We start from the raw sequence: 19,729 nt of genomic DNA on the forward strand, positions 1-19,729 counted from the left end.
CTTCATATGTTGCTTATCTTAGATGGCAAGCTCCTTGGAACAGCAATTTTGCCTTACCTGTGTGGACAGCACCTAACACTTTGTAGGATATTCTTGAATACAAATAATACTTCAGCGTTTACATTCAATCCCCAATGTAGCTGATCTGGAAGTTCTACCACTAGCCATTTAAGTGCAATAGGATTGGGAGTGCTCCCTGCCACAGAGGGTTAAAGGATAAAATGAAAGACAGATGTCTAATAGAAATATTTTTAATACCGTTTTTAAATCTGTTTTTCATGCAGTATACTAAGAAGGATGGTAAACTCAACAATTCTGGAAATTTTCATTTAAACCATGCTGAGGAATCCCCTCTGTTGGGGATTGTATGGTAATAGCCTGAAGATATCCGTCCAGGTACCTGAGCAGGACTTTGGAACAGCCAAAGGACTGCTCCCAGAGAATCCTTCGCAGCCTTTACTCTGAACCCAGTGCTAGTCAGGATGAGACTCTGGGAGTTGAGTGCTGTGTAATACCGGCATGGTGCCGACATGATGAGTAAAACTTACTACTGAGTCTCCGCTTTTATTTCAGGAGCTTCCAGTGGTGTGTGTGTGAGACCTAAAATGGATGGTGCACCTACTGGTACCCTTTGATATTAATGACCTGTTTCTCTTTCACAGGCTGGCAGTGATGGTGAAAGCATAGGGAACTGTCCCTTTTCCCAGAGACTCTTCATGATTCTGTGGCTCAAGGGAGTAGTGTTTAGTGTCACAACCGTTGACTTGAAGAGGTAAGAAACATTGTTTCTCTGCCAAATGTACAGTCGTTTCATTTCTCAATCTGATGTGTGTAGGTCTAAGGCTTCCAAATTTTACTTAGTACATCTTATTTCAAACATGACTGACTTCTTACTGCAATCACTGTGCCATGGGTATATTCTCTAAAGCACTTACGGTCGAATACTTATTTGACTGTGTGTGTCACTGCATGATGGTTGCAAGGTCTTGCCCAATTTGAATTCTCACATCTGTTTAAAGCTGGCTTTCAATAATGTAATGTCCAGTGATGGCTTCTGTAAAGCTAACTCATGGGAAGACATGTTAGTGGATGCTGCCTTAACTGAACAAGTAACATAGGACACTGATTTAAACAAGGACTATAGATAACTGGCTTATAATCCAGACACAGTTTGAGAAGCTGATTCAGCCTCTTTCCGTTATGAACAAATTCCTATATTTACTTACCTTTCTGAGATGTGGAGATTGGTCTCAACACCTCAGTAACTTCTGTATTTTATTTTTAATGTGCTATGTTTGCTTGATTATTTATCTGGAAAACTTTTGCCATGCACAAAGGCTTAGATGATCAATGCTTCATTAACAGACCAACCGTATTCCTGTGTGAGACACTGAATTGTATGTGTATAACTAAATTATCACACATGGCACACAAAAAATGTAGCTCTTGGCAAATTTTCAGCAAAGTTTCCTTTTTTTGCAGCTTCATCCCCAGTTGAGTTAATATCTTTAATGCCCTGAACCTCAAAGGCATTGTCCTTTTAGTATGAGTGGCTCAACACAATTCTGGTTAGAGTGAGACAAACACAGGACAGTAACCTAGAATCAAATATTGTATCTGTGAGGTAGGAGAGAAATATGCACTTGCTTGCCAAAGGTCATCTGTAGTGTATGCTGTAAATAGGATACAAAATAAAGTATATTATGTCACACAGATCACTTTATATATTCCTGGCTGTTATTAACAAGGGGTGAATGGAGTATATCTTAGTGGGAATTATATGATCAATGACACACACAAGAATAAATGGACACAAATCGGACATCAGGAATGGTAACATACAAAAGCCAGTAGGAGAACACTTCAATCTCCTTGGACGTTCTATAACAGATTTAAAAGTAGCTATACTTGAACAAAAAAACTTCAGAAACAGACTTCAAAGAGAAATAGCAGAACTAAAATTCATTTGCAACTTTAACACCATTAATTTGGGCTTGAATAGGGACTGGGAGTGGCTGGCTCATTACAAAAGCAGCTTTGCCTCTCCTGGAATTGACACCTCATTTATTATGGGGAGTGGACTACATCCACCCTGATCGAATTTGCCCTGTCAACACTGGTTCTCCACTTGTGAGGAAACTCCCTTCTCTTCATGTGTCATTATATAATGCCTGCATCTGTAATTTTCACTCCATGCATCTGAAGAAGTGAGGTTTTTTACCCACGAAAGCTTATGCACAAATAAATCTGTTTGTCTTTAAGGTGCCACCGGACTCCTTGTTGTTTTTGTGGATACAGAATAACACGGCTACCCCTGATACACAATCAATGTGGTTATAGCTTCCTTAGATTTCCAGCATACCTGAACATTTGTATTGGGTGACCGTGAAAGTTGGAAGGCCTTTCTATACCATACCACACAGGAAATCACTCAGTATAATTAAAAAATATTTTGTCACCAGGTACACACCCTTAATATTTCCTAGAACAGATGAATTTTTCCTATCCAGTTTCTTTAAATAACACACTAATAGGTTAGTCTCTTACAATACTCCCTTTCAATGGCTAATTGTATTGCGGGATAATAAATATGCAGCACAATCAGTAATGAAAGATTATGAAAATCTATAATTCAGAAAAAGAACCCAGCATGGAATGCCCCTTGCACTTGGATTGTGTCTGGTTGTTAATGATTTTATAATGTACTCTTACTGCATCACTTAGTTGTTTACATATGGTGTTGTACAAATAAGAATTGCTTCATAATTCATTGCAAAGGAATTTTGCCAAATGAAGAATCATTGGATGGATCCTAAAGATCATCTGACCTACAGGCAAACTACCCATGAGTTTTGGGTAATTGCAGATTGTGGGACACAACTCTTTGAATCCTCCTTTTCAGATCTCTAAGATAAGCCTTGCTATCATCACATAATAAAAACAAAGATGGCATTATTCACAAACTTACGTTGGTAGGTGGAACACTTTCCCAATAGGAGAATGAGTAGAAATCCAATGTAATATAGTCTTCTCTTATATAGCACTTTACAAATATCAGGGCTATATCAATCTATGCCCATTTATAGATGGAGAAACTATAGTGCAGAAATGAAATGACTAGCTCAAAGGACATGCAGAACCGAATGATGGCAGAGCCAGGAACAAAACCAGGTATCCTGATTTTCCAGGCCTTGGCTCTGACCACTGGGTTACCTAATGTTAAGTTCAGTAGAGCTTTGTTTTAGTATGTGGTACAAAGTAAGTTTTGTCATAAAAACTAATCTGGGTTGAAAACAAATGTTTATTAATTTGGCTAACTTTGAAGTGGCAGAAGAAGGGAAAGCCTATGGCATTCTAGACTTTAATATTAATTACAGACTTAATTTTTCCTATTGGGAGTAAAGAACATAATGTATTGTGTTCGCCTAAAAGTAAAACCAAAGAAATATGTGGATATTGCTGTCAAAGATTTTTTAAAAAGTCTGGCAAAAGGAGGCCAGCATGAGACATCCTGAACTTTATTTCTAATAACCAGCTAGTTTGCTTTGGCTTTTGTTAATATTGCCAGAATTGGAACAGAAACCTTTTAGCAGCACAGATTGAAGTTAACTCCATACTGGTAATCCAGTGTAGGTATTCACTGTTCCTCTGTGCAGCCATGAGACAGGACACATTTAAAAGAAAAGTCATTTGTAGCAATGTTATAAAGGTCTTTGAGCTGGATAGGATTTCTTTGGAAACATGGGTGTTGCTTTCAACTCACACAAACTACGTGTACTGAATCTTCCATTTAATTCGGTGTGGCTTGCGGACCCTCCAAAACAGACCATAGACTTCTACAGGGTTTTAGTTCTGGGCTCCCATTGCTTTTATTGATTGCATACTTTAAAACCCCAGTGCAACTTCTGGGGAAAAAAATTAGAGGACCGTGTTAATAGAACCATTATGTATTTATAAGCATCTGGGTCACTTCCACTCATGTCAGATGCGTAATTAGAAATGCAAAAGATTTCTGTTCAGATTGCATTGTTTTTCTATACCCTTCACATCTGGGCATTAATGGAAAGAAATTTCCGGTTTCACTTGATTGCAAGAGGTTTAAAGTATTCTGTCTCCATCCTAATAAGTCTTTCCTTCTAGGTTTTGATTTAGGGGAAAAAATGCGAAGTAGATTCAAAACTGAGAAATAGGATTAGAGTAAAGCAGCTGGAATTTTGTTTTGTACCTGACCTTATAGTGATGGATGTGTGCTCTGTGATAGAGGGACACATCTGCAGTCACTACAAGTAATTAAAATCTTGAATAGAGGTGGGATATCAAGTTAAACCTTTGCGTTAAAAAAATAAAATGTTCAAAATAAGGCTACAGAAATGCACATTTTGCTGTTAACTTGTTGATCTGTGTGCCTGGATTACCAAATGCCTAGCAGTAGTGCCACATGGCACATAAGAGTAGTTGAATGTTTTGATTAAATTGTAGCCTTATTTACATGGAAGTTTTCTACCATTTACCAAGATAAGAATGGGTGCTTGCATTTGTCTCCATATTCATAATAGTGCCATTAGGAATGGCTTCCAGGAATACCGTATTCAATGACTATCATATGCTCTTTTATACTCTTCTCCCCCCCACCCCCCCAAGTTTAACATGCTGTACATATTCTTAAGCTTCACTTTCCAAACTTTGCTACTCCTGTTTTGTCCCATTATGGAGAGCCACAAACTTGTTGTGAAAGTTAGGTGCTAAGAACTTTTCACTCATAAATTAATCTCACTAACCTAGAAATTGTGGGTATACTTGCAAACCATCCTCTTGCTCGGCAGTACAATACGATTTGTATACAATAGCAGGCCTAGTTTGGAGTAACTAATTTTTGACACTGTAAGGTCAGCGTTTGGCCTTAAATGAAAGATCTACGGGAGCTCTAACTCAATTCTGTGGTTGTCTTAGCAGGTCATGGTTTGGTACAAAAGTTCACAAACAAGTAACTTTGGGACACACCAGAAAAACTGAGTCTTATTTGATTTACTTTGTATGATGTGTATTTTCCTTTCCTAAATTGTGTTAAATATAGTACTGTTCAAACAAAAGAATATTTGGCAGTTCTCAGTTCAACTATTAGTTACTAGGGGCACAAGAGAAAATATGCACACAGACTGAATTAAATGAGACATGCCAGTGAGGCCATACATTTCTTGCTTCTGTGCAGTCAAAGACAGAGGCTCTATTCTTTCCCTTTTCAGTAACACAACTTTTTATGTGCAGAAATTTAATTTGTTCTGATGACTGGAGCAGGGCTGCAGTGTAAAAACTGTTAATCTTGTAATAAAATTCAAGGCAAGCGTGTGTTCAATTTCATTTAGAAATCCTGTTTGGGAGCATTAGTTCATACCTTTGAGATTCGATTTTTAAACTGTTCTTCAAATTTATAAAATTGACGCCCAATCCATAACTAACCTCCACCCCTAAACATTCAAGGACTGCCCATACATAAAATAACGCCTTCAATAGCCTGTGTAAGGTGGGGGAAGGTTTCCTTTTTACTAATGTATTTATACCAGTGCTGCTTGGAGATTTGCTTCAGCATGTGTTAGACAAACACTACTCAATCATGCTAACCCACTGCCCCGGCTTTTACTATGCTATTCAACTTTAAGGGCTTGTATACACAGAGAGTTGTTCCTGATTAACTCCGTGTGTGGACAGTTATTCTGAAGCAAGAGTTCTGGAATAAGGGCTTGTCTACACTACAAAATTAGGTCGGATTTATAGAAGCCGGATTTATAGAAGCCGGTTTTATGCAGCCGACTGTGTGTGTCCCCACATAAAATGCTCTAAGTGCATGAAGTCGGCGGACCGCGTCCACAGTACCGAGGCTAGCGTCGACTTCCGGCGCATTGCACTATGGGTACCTATGGGTACCTATCCCACAGTTCCCGGAGTCTCCGGCGCCCATTGGAATTATGGGTTGAGATCGCAATGCCCGAATGATGCAAAGCAGTGCCGCGGGGGGTTCTGGGTACATTGCGTCACGCACCTCCCCCGCCGTCACAGCAACGGCAGACAATAGATTCGCGCCTTTTTACCTGGGTTACCTGTGCAGACAACATACCACGCCAAGCATGGAGCCCGCTCAGCTCAGCTCACCGTCACCATATGTCTTCCGGGTGCCGGCAAACGTGTGACTGCATTGCTAAACAGCAGCAGCAGATTACTGCCTTTTGGCGGTAGACGGTGCAGCATGAGTAGTAGCCTTCATCGGCGCTCGGGATGCTGGTAGCTGTGGGGCTGGCAGCCGTAGGGCTGCATTGCACCAGCCCCTTGCCTTTTGGCAGTAGATAGTTTATTACGACTGGTAACCGTCCTGTCAGTATTGTCTGCTGAGCATCCAGAAGAGGCCGAGGGCAATCTGGGTGCTCAGCAGATCTGAAAGAAGAGCTTTCCTCAGGTCTGAAAGCAAGTAAATTTAGAGGTTGCCTGAAATGCTCATAGATTATTGTAGCCTGAGCGCCTTTACCGAGCCTTCTGGCTACTGTACAGCAGCAACCCCTTGCCTTTAACCGTCCTCGTTGGACAATGATGGTTACCAGTCGTAGTATACTATTTGCTGCCAAGTATTGTCTGCTAAGCACCCAGAAAAGGCCGAGGGCGATCTGGGTGCTGGCAGACATGTGGCTGGCACACGTGGGGCTACATTGCTACACAGCAGCAACCCCTTGCCTTTAACCGTCCTCGTTGGACAATGATGGTTACCAGTCGTAGTATACTATTTGCTGCCAAGTATTGGCTGCCAAGCACCCAGAAAATGCCGAGGGCTATCAGTCATGCTGCACTGTCGTCTTAAGATGTAAAAAATAGATTTGTGTTTTATTCATTTCCTTCCCCCCTCCCTCCGTCAAATCAACGGCCCGCTAAACCCAGGCTTAGGAGTTCAATCTCTGGGGGGGGGGGCATTCTGTGTGACAGTTGTTTGTATTTCTCCCTGATGCACAGCCACCTTTCTTGATTTTAATTCCCTGTACCTGTACGCCATGTCGTCAGTCGCCCGCCCCTCCCTCCCTCCCTCCCTTCTTCCCCTGGTCTTTAGATACTAGTTTCGCGCCTTTTTTCAGACCAGACGCCATAGCTAGCACTGGGATCATGGAGCCCGCTCAGATCACCGCGGCAATTATGAGCACTATGAACACCACGCGCATTGTCCTGGAGTATATGCAGAGCCTGGACATGCCAAAGCAAAACCAGGAGGACCAGCTGAGGAGGAGGAGGCGATTGCAGCGCGGCGACGATAGTGATGAGGAAATTGACATGGACCTCTCACAAGGCACAGGCCCCAGCAATGTGGAAATCATGGTGTTACTGGGGCAGGTTCATGCCATGGAACGCCGATTCTGGGCCCGGGAAACAAGCACAGACTGGTGGGACCGCATCGTGTTGCAGGTCTGGGACGATTCCCAGTGGCTGCGAAACTTTCGCATGCGTAAGGGCACTTTCATGGAACTTTGTGACTTGCTTTCCCCTGCCCTGAAGCGCCAGAATACCAAGATGAGAGCAGCCCTCACAGTTGAGAAGCGAGTGGCAATAGCCCTGTGGAAGCTTGCAACGCCAGACAGCTACCGGTCAGTCGGGAATCAATTTGGAGTGGGCAAATCTACTGTGGGGGCTGCTGTGATCCAAGTTGCCAGGGCAATGAGAGGCCTGGTGATATCAAGGGTAGTGACTCTGGGAAACGTGCAGGACATAGTGGATGGCTTTGCTGCAATGGGATTCCCAAACTGTGGTGGGGCGATAGACGGAACCCATATCCCTATCTTGGCACCGGCGCACCAAGCCACCGAGTACATAAACCGCAAGGGGTACTTTTCAATGCTGCTGCAAGCCCTGGTGGATCACAAGGGACGTTTCACCGACATCAACGTGGGCTGGCCGGGAAGGGTACATGATGCTCGCGTCTTCAGGCACTCTCTTCTGTTTCGAAAGCTGGAGGAAGGGACTTTCTTCCCGGACCAGAAAATAACCATTGGGGATGTTGAAATGCCTATCGTGATCCTTGGGGACCCAGCCTACCCCTTAATGCCATGGCTCATGAAGCCATACACAGGCAGCCTGGACAGGAGTCAGGACCTGTTCAACTACAGGCTGAGCAAGTGCCGAATGGTGGTGGAATGTGCATTTGGGCGTTTAAAAGCGCGCTGGCGCAGCTTACTGACTCGCTGTGACCTCAGCGAAAAGAATATCCCCATTGTTATTGCTACTTGCTGTGCGCTCCACAATATCTGTGAGAGTAAGGGGGAGACATTTATGGCGGGGTGGGAGGTAGAGGCAAATCGCCTGGCCGCTGATTACGCGCAGCCAGACACCAGGTCGGTTAGAGCAGCACAGCAGGGCGCGGTGCGCATCAGAGAGGCTTTGAAAACTAGTTTTGTGACTGGGCAGGATATGGTGTGAAACTTCTGTTTGTTTCTCCTTGATGAAATCGCAGCCCCCCCCCCACGCACCCGGTTAACTCTACTACCCTGTAAACCAAGCACCCCAACCTCCCCTCCCCTCCCCTCTTCAAGCACCACTTGCAGAGGCAATAAAGTCATTGTTACTTCACATTCATGCATTCTTTATTAATTGAGCACACAACTAGGGGGATAATTGCAAAGGTAGCCCGGGATGGGTGGGGGAGGAGGGAAGGAAAAGGACACACTGCACTTTAAAACTTTAAAACTTATTGCTGTGGAAATCATCTAGGGTGGAGTGATTGGGTGGCCGGAGGCCCCCCCACCGTGTTCTTGGGCGTCTGGGTGAGGAGGCAATGGGACTTGGGGAGGAGGGCTGGTGGTTACAGAGGGGCTGTAGCGGCGGTCTCTGCTCCTGCTGTTGGTTACAGAGGGGCTGTAGCGGCGGTCTCTGCTCCTGCTGTTGGTTACAGAGGGGCTGTAGCGGCGGTCTCTGCTCCTGCTGTTGGTTACAGAGGGGCTGTAGCGGCGGTCTCTGCTCCTGCTGCCTTTCCTGCAGCTCAACCATACGCAGGAGCATATCAGTTTGATGCTCCAGCAGCCGGAGCATCGACTCTTGCTTTCTGAGTACAAGCTGACGCCACTTCTCCTCTTCAGCCCGCGTTTCAGCACGCACCCTCTGCTCTTCAGCCAGCGATTCAGCTCGCCACCTCTCCTCTCGCTCATATTGGGCTTTTCTAAAATCAGTCATTGACTGCCTCCACGCATTCTGCTGTGCTCTGTCAGCGTGGGAGGCAGTCTGTAGTTCAGTGAACATTTCGTCACGCGTCCTTCGCTTCCTTCTTCGAATATTCACTAGCCTCTGTGAAGGTGAAACATTTGCAGCTGTTGGAGGAGAAGGGAGAGTTGTTTAAAAAAGATACATTTTAGAGAACAATGGGTACACTCTTTCACGTTAGATTTTGCTGTTCACATCACACAGCACATGTGCTTTCGTTGCAAGGTCGCATTTTTCCTCTTATATTGAGGGCCTGCCGGTTTGCTGTGAGAGATCACTCACGCAGTGCCAGGCCACAGATTTCAGCTTGCAGGCAGCCATGGTACGACACAGTCTTTTGGCTTTTTTAACCTTGTTAACAAGTGGGGATGGTTTAAAACAGTACTGCTCTCATTAACCATACCAAGCACCCGTTGGGTTGGCCATTTAAAATGGGTTTGCAATGTAAAAGGAGGGGCTGAGGTTTCAGGTTTAACATGCAGCACAAACCCAACTAACTCCCCTCCCCCACACACCCAATTCTCTGGGTTGGTCACTTCACCCCTCCCCCCCACCGCGTGGTTAACAGCGGGGAATATTTCTGTTCAGCAGAGCAGGAAGGGGCACTTCTGAATATCCCCTTAATAAAATCGCCCCATTTCAACCAGGTGACCGTGAATGATATCACTCTCCTGAGGATAACAAAGAGCGATAAGGAATGGATGTTGTCTGCATACCAGCAAACACCGGGACCATACGCTGCCATGCTTTGTTATGCAATGATTCCAGACTACGTGCTACTGGCCTGGCGTGGTAAAGTGTCCTACCATGGCGGACGGGATAAGGCAGTCCTCCCCAGAAACCTTTTGCAAAGGCTTTGGGAGTACATGAAGGAGAGCTTTCTGGAGATGTCCCTGGAGGATTTCCGCTCCATCCCCATACACGTTAACAGACTTTTCCAGTAGCTGTACTGGCCGCGATTGCCAGGGCAAATTAATCATTAATCATTAAACACGCTTGTTTTTAAACCATGTGTAATATTTACAAAGGTACACTCACCAGAGGTCCCCTGTGTGCCCACAGGGTCTTGGGTGAGTTCGGGGGTTACTGGTTCCAGGTCCAGGGTGACAAACATATCCTGGCTGTTGGGGAAACTGGTTTCTCCGCTTCCTTGCTGCTGTGAGCTATCTATGATGTTCTCTCCATCCTCATCTTCCTCGTCCGCCGAACCCGCTTCCCTGTCTCCAGAGAGGGACTGATAGCACACGCTTGGGCTACTGGTGGCTGCACCCCCTAGAATGGCATGCAGCTCCTCGTAGTAGCGGCATGTTTGCGGCTCAGCCCCGGACCTTCCGTTTGCGTCTCTGGCTTTGTGGTAGGCTTGCCTTAGCTCCTTAATTTTCACGCGGCACTGCTGTGCGTCCCTGTTATGGCCTCTGTCCTTCATGGCCTTGGAGATCTTTTCTAATGTTTTGCCATTTCTTTTACTGTTTCGGAGTTCGGCCAGCACTGCTTCATCTCCCCAGATGGCGATCAGATCCCGTACCTCCCGTTCGGTCCAGGCTGGAGCTCTTTTGCGATCCTGAGACTGGGACTGGGACTCCATCACGGTTACCTGTGCTGATGAGCTCTGCATGGTCACCTGTGCTCTCCACGCTGAGCAAACAGGAAATGAAATTCAAACGTTCGCGGGGCTTTTCCTGTCTACCTGGCCAGTGCATCTGAGATGAGAGTGCTGTCCAGAGCGGTCACAATGAAGCACTGTGGGATAGCTCCCGGAGGCCACTAATGTCGAATTCCGTCCTCACTACCCAATTCCGACCCCCATAAGGCCGATTTTATCGCTAATCCCCTCGTCGAGGTGGTGTAAAGAAACCGGTTTAAAGGGCCCTTTAAGTCGAAAGAAAGGGCTTCGTCGTGTAAACGTGTCCAGGCTTAAGTCGACTTAACGCAGCTAAAGTCGACCTAAACTCGTAGTGTAGACCAGGCCTAAGTGTCTACATGTATTTAGGTCTACACTGGGGGGGGGGGGGTTAGGGGATCGATTTAAGATACACAAATTCAGCTACGCGAATAGCATAGCTGAATTCGACGTATCTGAGCCGACTTACCCCGCTGTGAGGATGGCGGCAAATCGACCGCTGCGGCTCCCCCGTCGACGGCGCTTACTCCTACCTGTGCTGGTGGAGTACGCGCGTCGATTCGGGGATCGATTGTCTTGTCCCGACGAGACGCGATAATTTGATCCCCGAGAGATCGATTTCTACCCGCCGATCCAGGTGGGTAGTGAAGACAAGCCCTTGGACATGATTAGGAGCCGCTCTTGTGCTTTAAATTCACACCTACCATAGTCCATGTTAACCTTCGAGTGCAGACAAGGTTACTTTCCTAAAATGTGGTAAATAGCCAGACTAGATTTCAGTTGTTGTCACCAGATAATTAAATGGACAAATTGCTCTTAATAAGGGCTTGTCGACGCTGTGCTCTAGTCTGTACCAGCTGGGGTGTAAATTCTAATTAGCCCATGTGGACCCTGCTAGTGCATGCTAAAAGTTTGCTTATGCGCATTAATGTAGTCCTGTTTCAAACACATGGGCCAGTTAGTGTGCAACACATTGGTGCTCATTAGAAGTTGCATCCCAGCTGGTGCAGAGTAAGGCTCCATGTAGACAAGCCCTAACATAGATCTGAGCTGTAAACTTCATATAGCCCACACCTGCAAATCAAAGTAGAAATCAATATGGTGACTTTTTAGAAGCTCAATGAAAGAGACAAAATAATTTTTTTAAGGTTTCTGTTGCAGCCCCTAGGCACAATATATACTAAACCAATTTTCATATAAGGGCTAATACTAGGCCACCTTGCTATCCAGTCAAGTCATGTATAACCAAACTGTTTTCTGTTATTTCTGGGATACAGCTTTTTAAGCACACCATTGACCTCTTATTCTGAACATCAAAGGATGTTGGGGGGGGAGGGATAGCTCAGTGGTTTGAGCATTGGCCTGCTAAACCCAGGGTTGTGAGTTCAATCCTTGAGGGGGCCACTTAGGGATCTGGGGCAAAAATCAGTACTTGGTCCTGCTAGTGAAGGCAGGGGGCTGGACTCGATGACCTTTCAAGGTCACTTCCAGTTCTAGGAGATAGGATAGGAGTAAAGGCAGGCCATGTGGCCTGAGAAGAGTCTGATAGCTCTTTTAAGGACATGCCACTGCATTCATAGGCTACCTCTAGTTGCAGCTGGGAAGGTGCTTCCCAGCTCAGGTAGCCAGACATGCCATCTCTGCTCAAGCGAGTGCACTGAAAGCAGCGCAGCCAGGTATAGCACAGGCAGCAGCACCAGCTAGTTGCCGGAGTACAAACTTGCCTAGAACACCAGGTACATACTTGCTCAGCTAGCCTGAGCCACTGCCCATACTGCGCCCAGCTACCCTGCTCTCTTAGGCGCACTAGCTCGAGCAGAGCTAGTGCATGTCTGTCTGCCCGAGCTGGGAAGCCTGCTGTCAGCTGCAGTGTTAGACGTACCCAGAGATAATCAAATAGTGTTTGAGGTTGTGGCTTGTAAGATAAGCATGAACTAATGGTTAGCATAGCAAACTGTGGGTCATAACTCCTGCATTCTATTCCCGGATCTGTGCTGGCCAACTTGGACCTTAAACTCGTTGCCTGTTACCTCGTTTGTAAAATGGAAGGAGGCAAACATCGCAGCATTTGAGGTTTTATTTGTAAAGTGCTTTGAGAACCTTGGGTGAAAGGTGCTTTGTTGAGCCAATATTCTATACTGCACAGGTATCTATATTATTCCACAGCATATTCCACATATGCTTTGTTTTCATGTCAGTTTTATTTAAGGACACAGTGCAGCTAATAAACTACTTTAATGTCATTTGAAATCATGTAGAAACGTTCCCTTTTGATATTTCATTAGTGTCAAGCGTTGTCTGTTTCTGAAATTAAACCTTCTCCTTGATAGCATTATTGCAAGTCCTGTGGTTTTGGCTGCATTTGTTTAAAATAAAAATTCCCGAAAAGGAATGTTACCTAGTCGATGTGCAAAATTGGAAGGGAGCCATGATGACTTCCTGCAGTTGTTGCAGGTGTACAGAGCTGTATTTTAATACGAGGTTAAGGTAGGAACTGACTCGCAGTCAGGGCAAATATGGGCAAAGGGCAAATATGAATGGCACTCTGCAATGAGTGAGAACTACTTGGAAAATGAAAATTGCCACACTTGCCTCAGTATCTGACTTCTGCCATCTTTACTAAAACGCCACCAGACTAAAAGTGGGTGTTAATCTTAACACTGAGGTGCTTGAGGACTGACAATGAAGTTCAGTTTTGCATGTAATTTCAGCTGCATGTAATTCATAGGGATGCTTATAGCACAAGTACAAATGATTCTGTGTACGTCTGCCAAAGCATTAGAGCCTTTTTATTGCTATTGCTACTTCCTCTGTTAAAGGGTTTGTGCGGTAGCCAGGGAATGAAATCCTAGCATATCTTTTTAATTCTGTAGGAATTTACACTGTCTCAGATTGCTGCAGTACTAACTGGTAACTATAGGTATGCTTGATTAACTAAATTTAAAGGTGTTATCTATGCATCTCTGTGCTTCTCCACACCAGTTTGAAACAATCTTCTTTCCACTTACTGCTGCTAGAATAGTTTCACTGATCAGTGTGGACAAGGATTTTAATTTGAGAATCATGCTATAGATTACACCCTAAAATCATCTAGAGCATGAATATATCCTCAAATTCCTATTTATGCTTGCCAAAGAAACTATTCTGGACCATAAAGAATCACTGGCTTCAGTCCAGGATTTAACTTCCTCTAGAAGACTGATGAAGAGTTGACACATAGTATTGAAATTCCTGTTTGAGTTAAGACGGTCACACCAGCATGCAAGTATTGAATTCAATGGGGGGTTCTTATAGGAGAGAATTTGAAGGGAGCTATTTTTAGATGACACTTTGGATTCAGAGCCTGCATCCTTTATTACCATCCCCTGCCTGAAATTCTCAACTTCTGCACTCGAACATTAAATGTCCCTCTGCTTCCCTATGTCTGATGCTACAAATGAAATAGCAGATGTGCAAACACACCTTGTGTTGAAAGGAATAAATTACGCAAGTCAGAATGAATGTGAGTGGACGGATGCATGTGTAGCTGGCACATAGCTTTTAGATGCGTGCCTGCAATGTCGCATGCTGTCACCACTACCAACTAAGGGAAAAGGAGCAGCAGCCAAGTGCCCATAAAATAGACTAGCTAGGCTTGACAAGAAATATGGCATGAAAGGCATTGTGGGTAGACACCCCAGAAAGCAAGAGGTGTCACCAAATGTCTTTTTATAAAGACTTAATTTAGAGACATTGAAGCATTTAACTTGATGCCTTGCTCATCCCTATAGAATCCAAGTACTTACGACTGTGCCAGTCAGTGATATCCTCCTCTTCTCACCCCATGTCCATGGTTCTTTCCAGGAAAATCTTACTTTCCTCAATATTCACTTAGAGAAAAAAATCACCTCCTATTCTTAGATTGATAGTAGGGCACGCTTTTCTCCTTACTGCATGGCTTTTTTTGTTGGCAAAGAATGGCATGTGTGGTGTTTTAATTTATTTCTGGTTTAATTTATATCCATTAGGAAAAATTTGGATGTGGAGAAGTAGAGGTATTAGGGATGCAGACAGGTTCTATGCAGGTTGCTCCATATACCAACATACATTGAGGGTAAAACAGACCTGAAGGTGAGGAAAGAAATTACACCCCTAAACATCTCAAAATAAAGTAGAACCTGAGAGTAGAATATAGTAGAACCTGAGAGTTAAACACCAGAGTTACAAACTGACCGGTCAACCACACACCTCATTTGGAACTGGAAGTATGCAATCAGGCAGCAGCAGAGACCCAAAAACACACAAAAACCAAAACTGCAAATACAGTACAGTACTGTATTAAGCGTAAACTACTAAAAATATAAAGGGAAAGTTTAAAAAAAAATAAGGAAACTGTTTTTGTGCTTGTTTCATTTAAATTAGAATGGTTAAAAGCAGCATTTTTCTTCTGCACAGTAAAGTTTCAAAGCTGTATTAAGTGAATGTTTTGTTGTAAACTTTTGAAAGAACAACCATAATGGTTTGTTCAGAGTTACAAACATTTCAGAATTACAAACAACCTCCATTCCTGAGGGTCCTGTGGCACCTTTAAGACTAACAGAAGTATTGGGAGCATAAGCTTTCGTGGGTAAGAACCTCACTTCTTCAGATGCAGGGTGAGGTTCTTACCCACAAAAGCTTATGCTCCCAATACTTCTGTTAGTCTTAAAGGTGCCACAGGGACCCTCTGTTGCTTTTTACAGATTCAGACTAACACGGCTACCCCTCTGATACTTGACTCCATTCCTGAGGTGTTCATAACTCTGAGGTTCTACTGTATTCTACTGTTCCTACAAAGGAGATCTGAAAACAGCTAATTAAGAATTAAAGCAAATTTTGAAGTACCACAAATACATTGAGATTAAAAACTTTACTAGTGTAATTCTCATGAAATTGCAAGGCATTGAACTCCCTTTCATATGCTGTTGCTTACTGAAAGCACCGTTGCACCACTTGTTAACTCTACTGTGGGGGCAGAGCTGGCACGCAGAGCTTGGCCTCAGGCAGTACCTCTATGATCAGAGGTAGCATTGATAGCTGGGATCATGGCTGTACTGTGCTCGCTTGTTCCTTTTAAAATTGTTTTGTATCACATTTGCATTGCACCATAGGAAACCAGCAGACCTTCAGAACTTGGCTCCAGGGACTCATCCACCCTTTATTACCTACAATGGTGAAGTGAAAACAGATGTGAACAAGATTGAAGAGTTCCTTGAAGATGTCTTGTGTCCACCCAAGTAAGTGTTGTGGGGAAAATGTATTTGGAAACAGGTTATTTGGCAATAGTAGTGTGGTGTCTGGCCTCAGGGTTGTTGGTGTTGCTTTGTTTAAATTCCTGTTTATGGAGAAGCTACCTGCAATAAATAGTGCAAGTATTAGTGCTAACCAAGTTTAAGATGCTTTCCATATCAACAAACTAAAGTCTGAATCTTTGTAATATGGATTGAGGCCTTAAATATTTCAGCCAAAAACCATATTTTTTATAAATACCCATTAGTTTAGGAAGAAATCAACATGGAAATAAACTAGAGATTATCTGTAATCAGTGGTTACCGTTTTATAAATGCATATTGGAGCCTGAATATTTTTCATTTTTGGTGGTTGAGGGTGGGGCTGTGTGCTAGAAGGGAGGCAAGATACGAAGGCCATGCTAATAAGATTGTACTCGTGTAACTGAAAATGGGGCCCCACTTCACAGAACTTTATATCAATTCATTAACATTAAATCTTTAGGAAAACCTATTTTCCCGGTGATCTGCTTATGGTCTTTGCAAGATTTGTATTTGCAGACATTCTTCTAGAAGTAAATGACATGGCATTCAGCCTTTTGGTTAAAATGAAAAGTTCATTTCAAGTAAGGATGGTAAATGTCAGTGACTTGCATGTTTTCCATTAGAAAGTTTTTCCTCATTCCTTCCTAGTTTATTGAATAAGAAAAGGGATAATCTTGTATAATCATTGCAGAATCAATCATATTTATGTGCAAGGCGGCAGTAGCTGATTTTTCAAGACTTTCTGTGCCTTGGGCCCGTCTTGCCACACTCAATGATATGCTCCCCGCTTCTAAATGTGCATGTGAAGCTAAGGTTGAGCCTTAAGCCTGTCAAAATTGTGATGGAAAGATGTGAATACATGTTCTATTCATTAGGTTATATAGTGCAAGAGCAGGAAACTGTATCGAACACCCTTTAAACTCCAACTGGCAGGCTATGGTGTTGATCAGACATGGGTAGTCTTGCTAGCTGAGTGCGCTCTCTCTCCTCTGAGCCTTCAGGAAGAGGAAGGATTTCTGGAACGTCACATTTTTTTTCTTCCCTTGTTAGGAATCTTGAGGTCAATGACCACTTATCTTCTGGGACAGATGGTTTTTAAGTTACATGTTTTTAAAAATGTCTCCTTTCCCTTGGGCTGGCAGGACTAACGGAGCAAAGCAGACTGTGTATGGCTGTCTATAGTTATTCTACTGTGTATAGAGCCCAATTTTCCATTCACTGAGCACTGGATTGCAGTGATAAGGGGGGCAGCTTTCCACTGTAACCCCCCCTCTATTATGTTAAAAGCACCATGTGCTTGATTTTATGTGCTTGCTCCAGAAAGCAGAAATATGTAATTATAGTCTCTACCCCAGGGGGGTTTAAGAGAATCTGGAGCAGGACTTGTCCAGTTCTCTACAAGTAAAAAATTCATTTGGACAGCAAATGTACTTGACTGTCCATAAGGCAAGTCTTCTCTCTTCCAAACACACACTTTGCTTTTAAGCGTGTTTTTAATTGAATTAACATCTGCAAGCATTTTAATATCTCTTTGGGGCGACAGGCACTATGTAGATGTAAGAGTAAATGAACTGAGGTATTTTTATCCCACATAGGAAAGGGTCAGAAAGTTAGTTACAAAAAGTCTGTTTCTTTAAGCTGAGAACTATTAACATCAAACATACCAGTCCACCTTAAGCTGTTCTTGGAATAGAAAAGAGCCATTGTGTCTATTCAGTCATCTGAAAAAAGGAAGGTCAAAAGGGATTGATCAGTTACCAGTGAGATTGTTTTACTGTACACTAATAAAGCGGTCTCTTGTTGATCAGAAAGCAACTTTATTTTTTAATCTAATTTTTTTTTCTGGTTGGATTTTATGTTAACCACTCTTGAGTCTTGACCACCTTTTTTTGTGCAAAATACTGTAAGTGCTCTCCTTACCTACGGTGTGAACCCTATGTATAATCTGCAGGGTTTTGCACCGATTTTGGAGGAGTCATGGGAGAGTTAGTGGTCTCCAGTTAAAGGTGGGCTTGAGTAAAACCCAGGATCTCAACCGTCAACTCTGAGGGTGTTCAAAGTCTAGGTTAAACTTCTGTGAATGGCCTCTGTGTATAATGGGTTAAATCAGAAACTGGGATCCAAACTTTGAGGTAGTTGACATCAGAGCTGGGTTGAGCTCATCCTTGGGGTATGTCTACATTGCAATGAGAGATGTGACTGCAGCACATGTAGACATTGAGATAGCTTTGAACTAGCTCTAGCTCAAACAACAATAGCAACAACACCTCTGCAACCCCACCCAGGCCGTGGGTATGTACTGAAGTGGCTTACTTGTGCTGCTCTCCATGCTGCTGTGACTTCATCGCTATTGTTTTTTGAACTAGTTAGATCAAAACTAGTTTGTGTATGTCTGCATTTGCTGCAGTCACACCTCTTATTGCAGTGTAGACATACCCTTGGTCTTTGTCTACACTAGCACTTTTGTCAGCAAAACTTGTTGATCAGGGGTGTGAAAAAACAGCCACCCGCCCCTCCCGACCGACATAAGTTTCACCGACAAAAGCTGCATGGAGAGGCTACACAAGAGACCTTTCAGCACTGCATCTGCAGTGGTACAGCTGTCCTCTGTAAGGTCCGTAATGTAGACGTAGCCTTAGGATAGTCCACGAGAGGGAGGGACCTGGGAATTAAAAATTGCTATTAAAATCCCTTATTTTGATATTAAGTGACTAGTAGGGGAATCCTCTGGGGGAAAGCAACAAGTGAGTGGGTGGTGGTATTGTGGTGGTGCATTGTGGACAACACTACTGATTTTTGGCCCTGTGCTCATAGCACTGTTGGAAGGGTTCCAAAGCTCACTTCAAACATAGTTCTCATTTAAACTAGTTGATTAACACTAGACAGTGACAAATTCTCTTCAAAACGCTTCCCACACATCCGTAATTACTTTGCATAGAGATATTTGATAAAAATATGCCTAATTGCTTAACATGGTTTTCATAAACCATTTTCAAATTAGTTTGGACTCTCCTGATCAAATTACATTACAACAGAGTTTAGTAAGATTTTTTTCTTTAATACAAGACTGTAGTCATTTGCTCTGTCTTGTGGCTATTGGTTTGGGAGAGGAAAGTTGAAAAGAAACTACATATATGGCAATTTTTTTAACCAACTGAATCTCAGTTGAGCAACCAGTATCATTTGGGAAGAGAAACATGGAAAACATTTTTAGTGTTATATATGTAATTTATATCTAGTCTCACTATAGGCAGCAGTCAAGTAATACATAATATGAACACATTTGGTTCATATTTTAGGGAAAAAAATAAAAGGGCACTAATATCTAAAATCTCTAAAATGAGAAATATTAAATATAACTTCAGTAGAAAGCTAGTCAAAATGTACATATTTCAAGTAACACATTGACTGAGTATTCCAATTTTCATGTTTAGGAAAAGTATCAGTGCAGTCTTGACTTAAATAAGTACAAGTTTGCCTGTCATTAACTAGACAAGAATGAGCACTATTCTTCAGTGTAACTGACAGCAATATTCAGGACCAGCCTGAGGGGGGCGGGCAATCAGGGTGGCTGCCACATTGTTCCACCACTCAA

General features: G+C 43.3%; 1 protein-coding gene across 2 annotated transcripts in view; it reads left to right on the forward strand.

The window, feature by feature from the left end:
- The window catches only part of CLIC4 (chloride intracellular channel 4), a 65,601-nt gene that overhangs the window by 31,652 nt on the left and 14,220 nt on the right, over positions 1–19,729 (forward strand). For both annotated transcript variants that reach the window (XM_065421827.1, XM_065421828.1), the window contains exons 2-3: positions 663–772; positions 15,973–16,098. In XM_065421827.1, coding sequence (XP_065277899.1) covers positions 663–772; positions 15,973–16,098 — 236 coding nt within the window. The remainder of the gene's footprint in view (positions 1–662; positions 773–15,972; positions 16,099–19,729) is intronic.

This window comes from Emys orbicularis, chromosome 23 (genome assembly GCF_028017835.1).
Source record: "Emys orbicularis isolate rEmyOrb1 chromosome 23, rEmyOrb1.hap1, whole genome shotgun sequence".
NCBI classification, from domain to species: Eukaryota; Metazoa; Chordata; order Testudines; family Emydidae; genus Emys; species Emys orbicularis.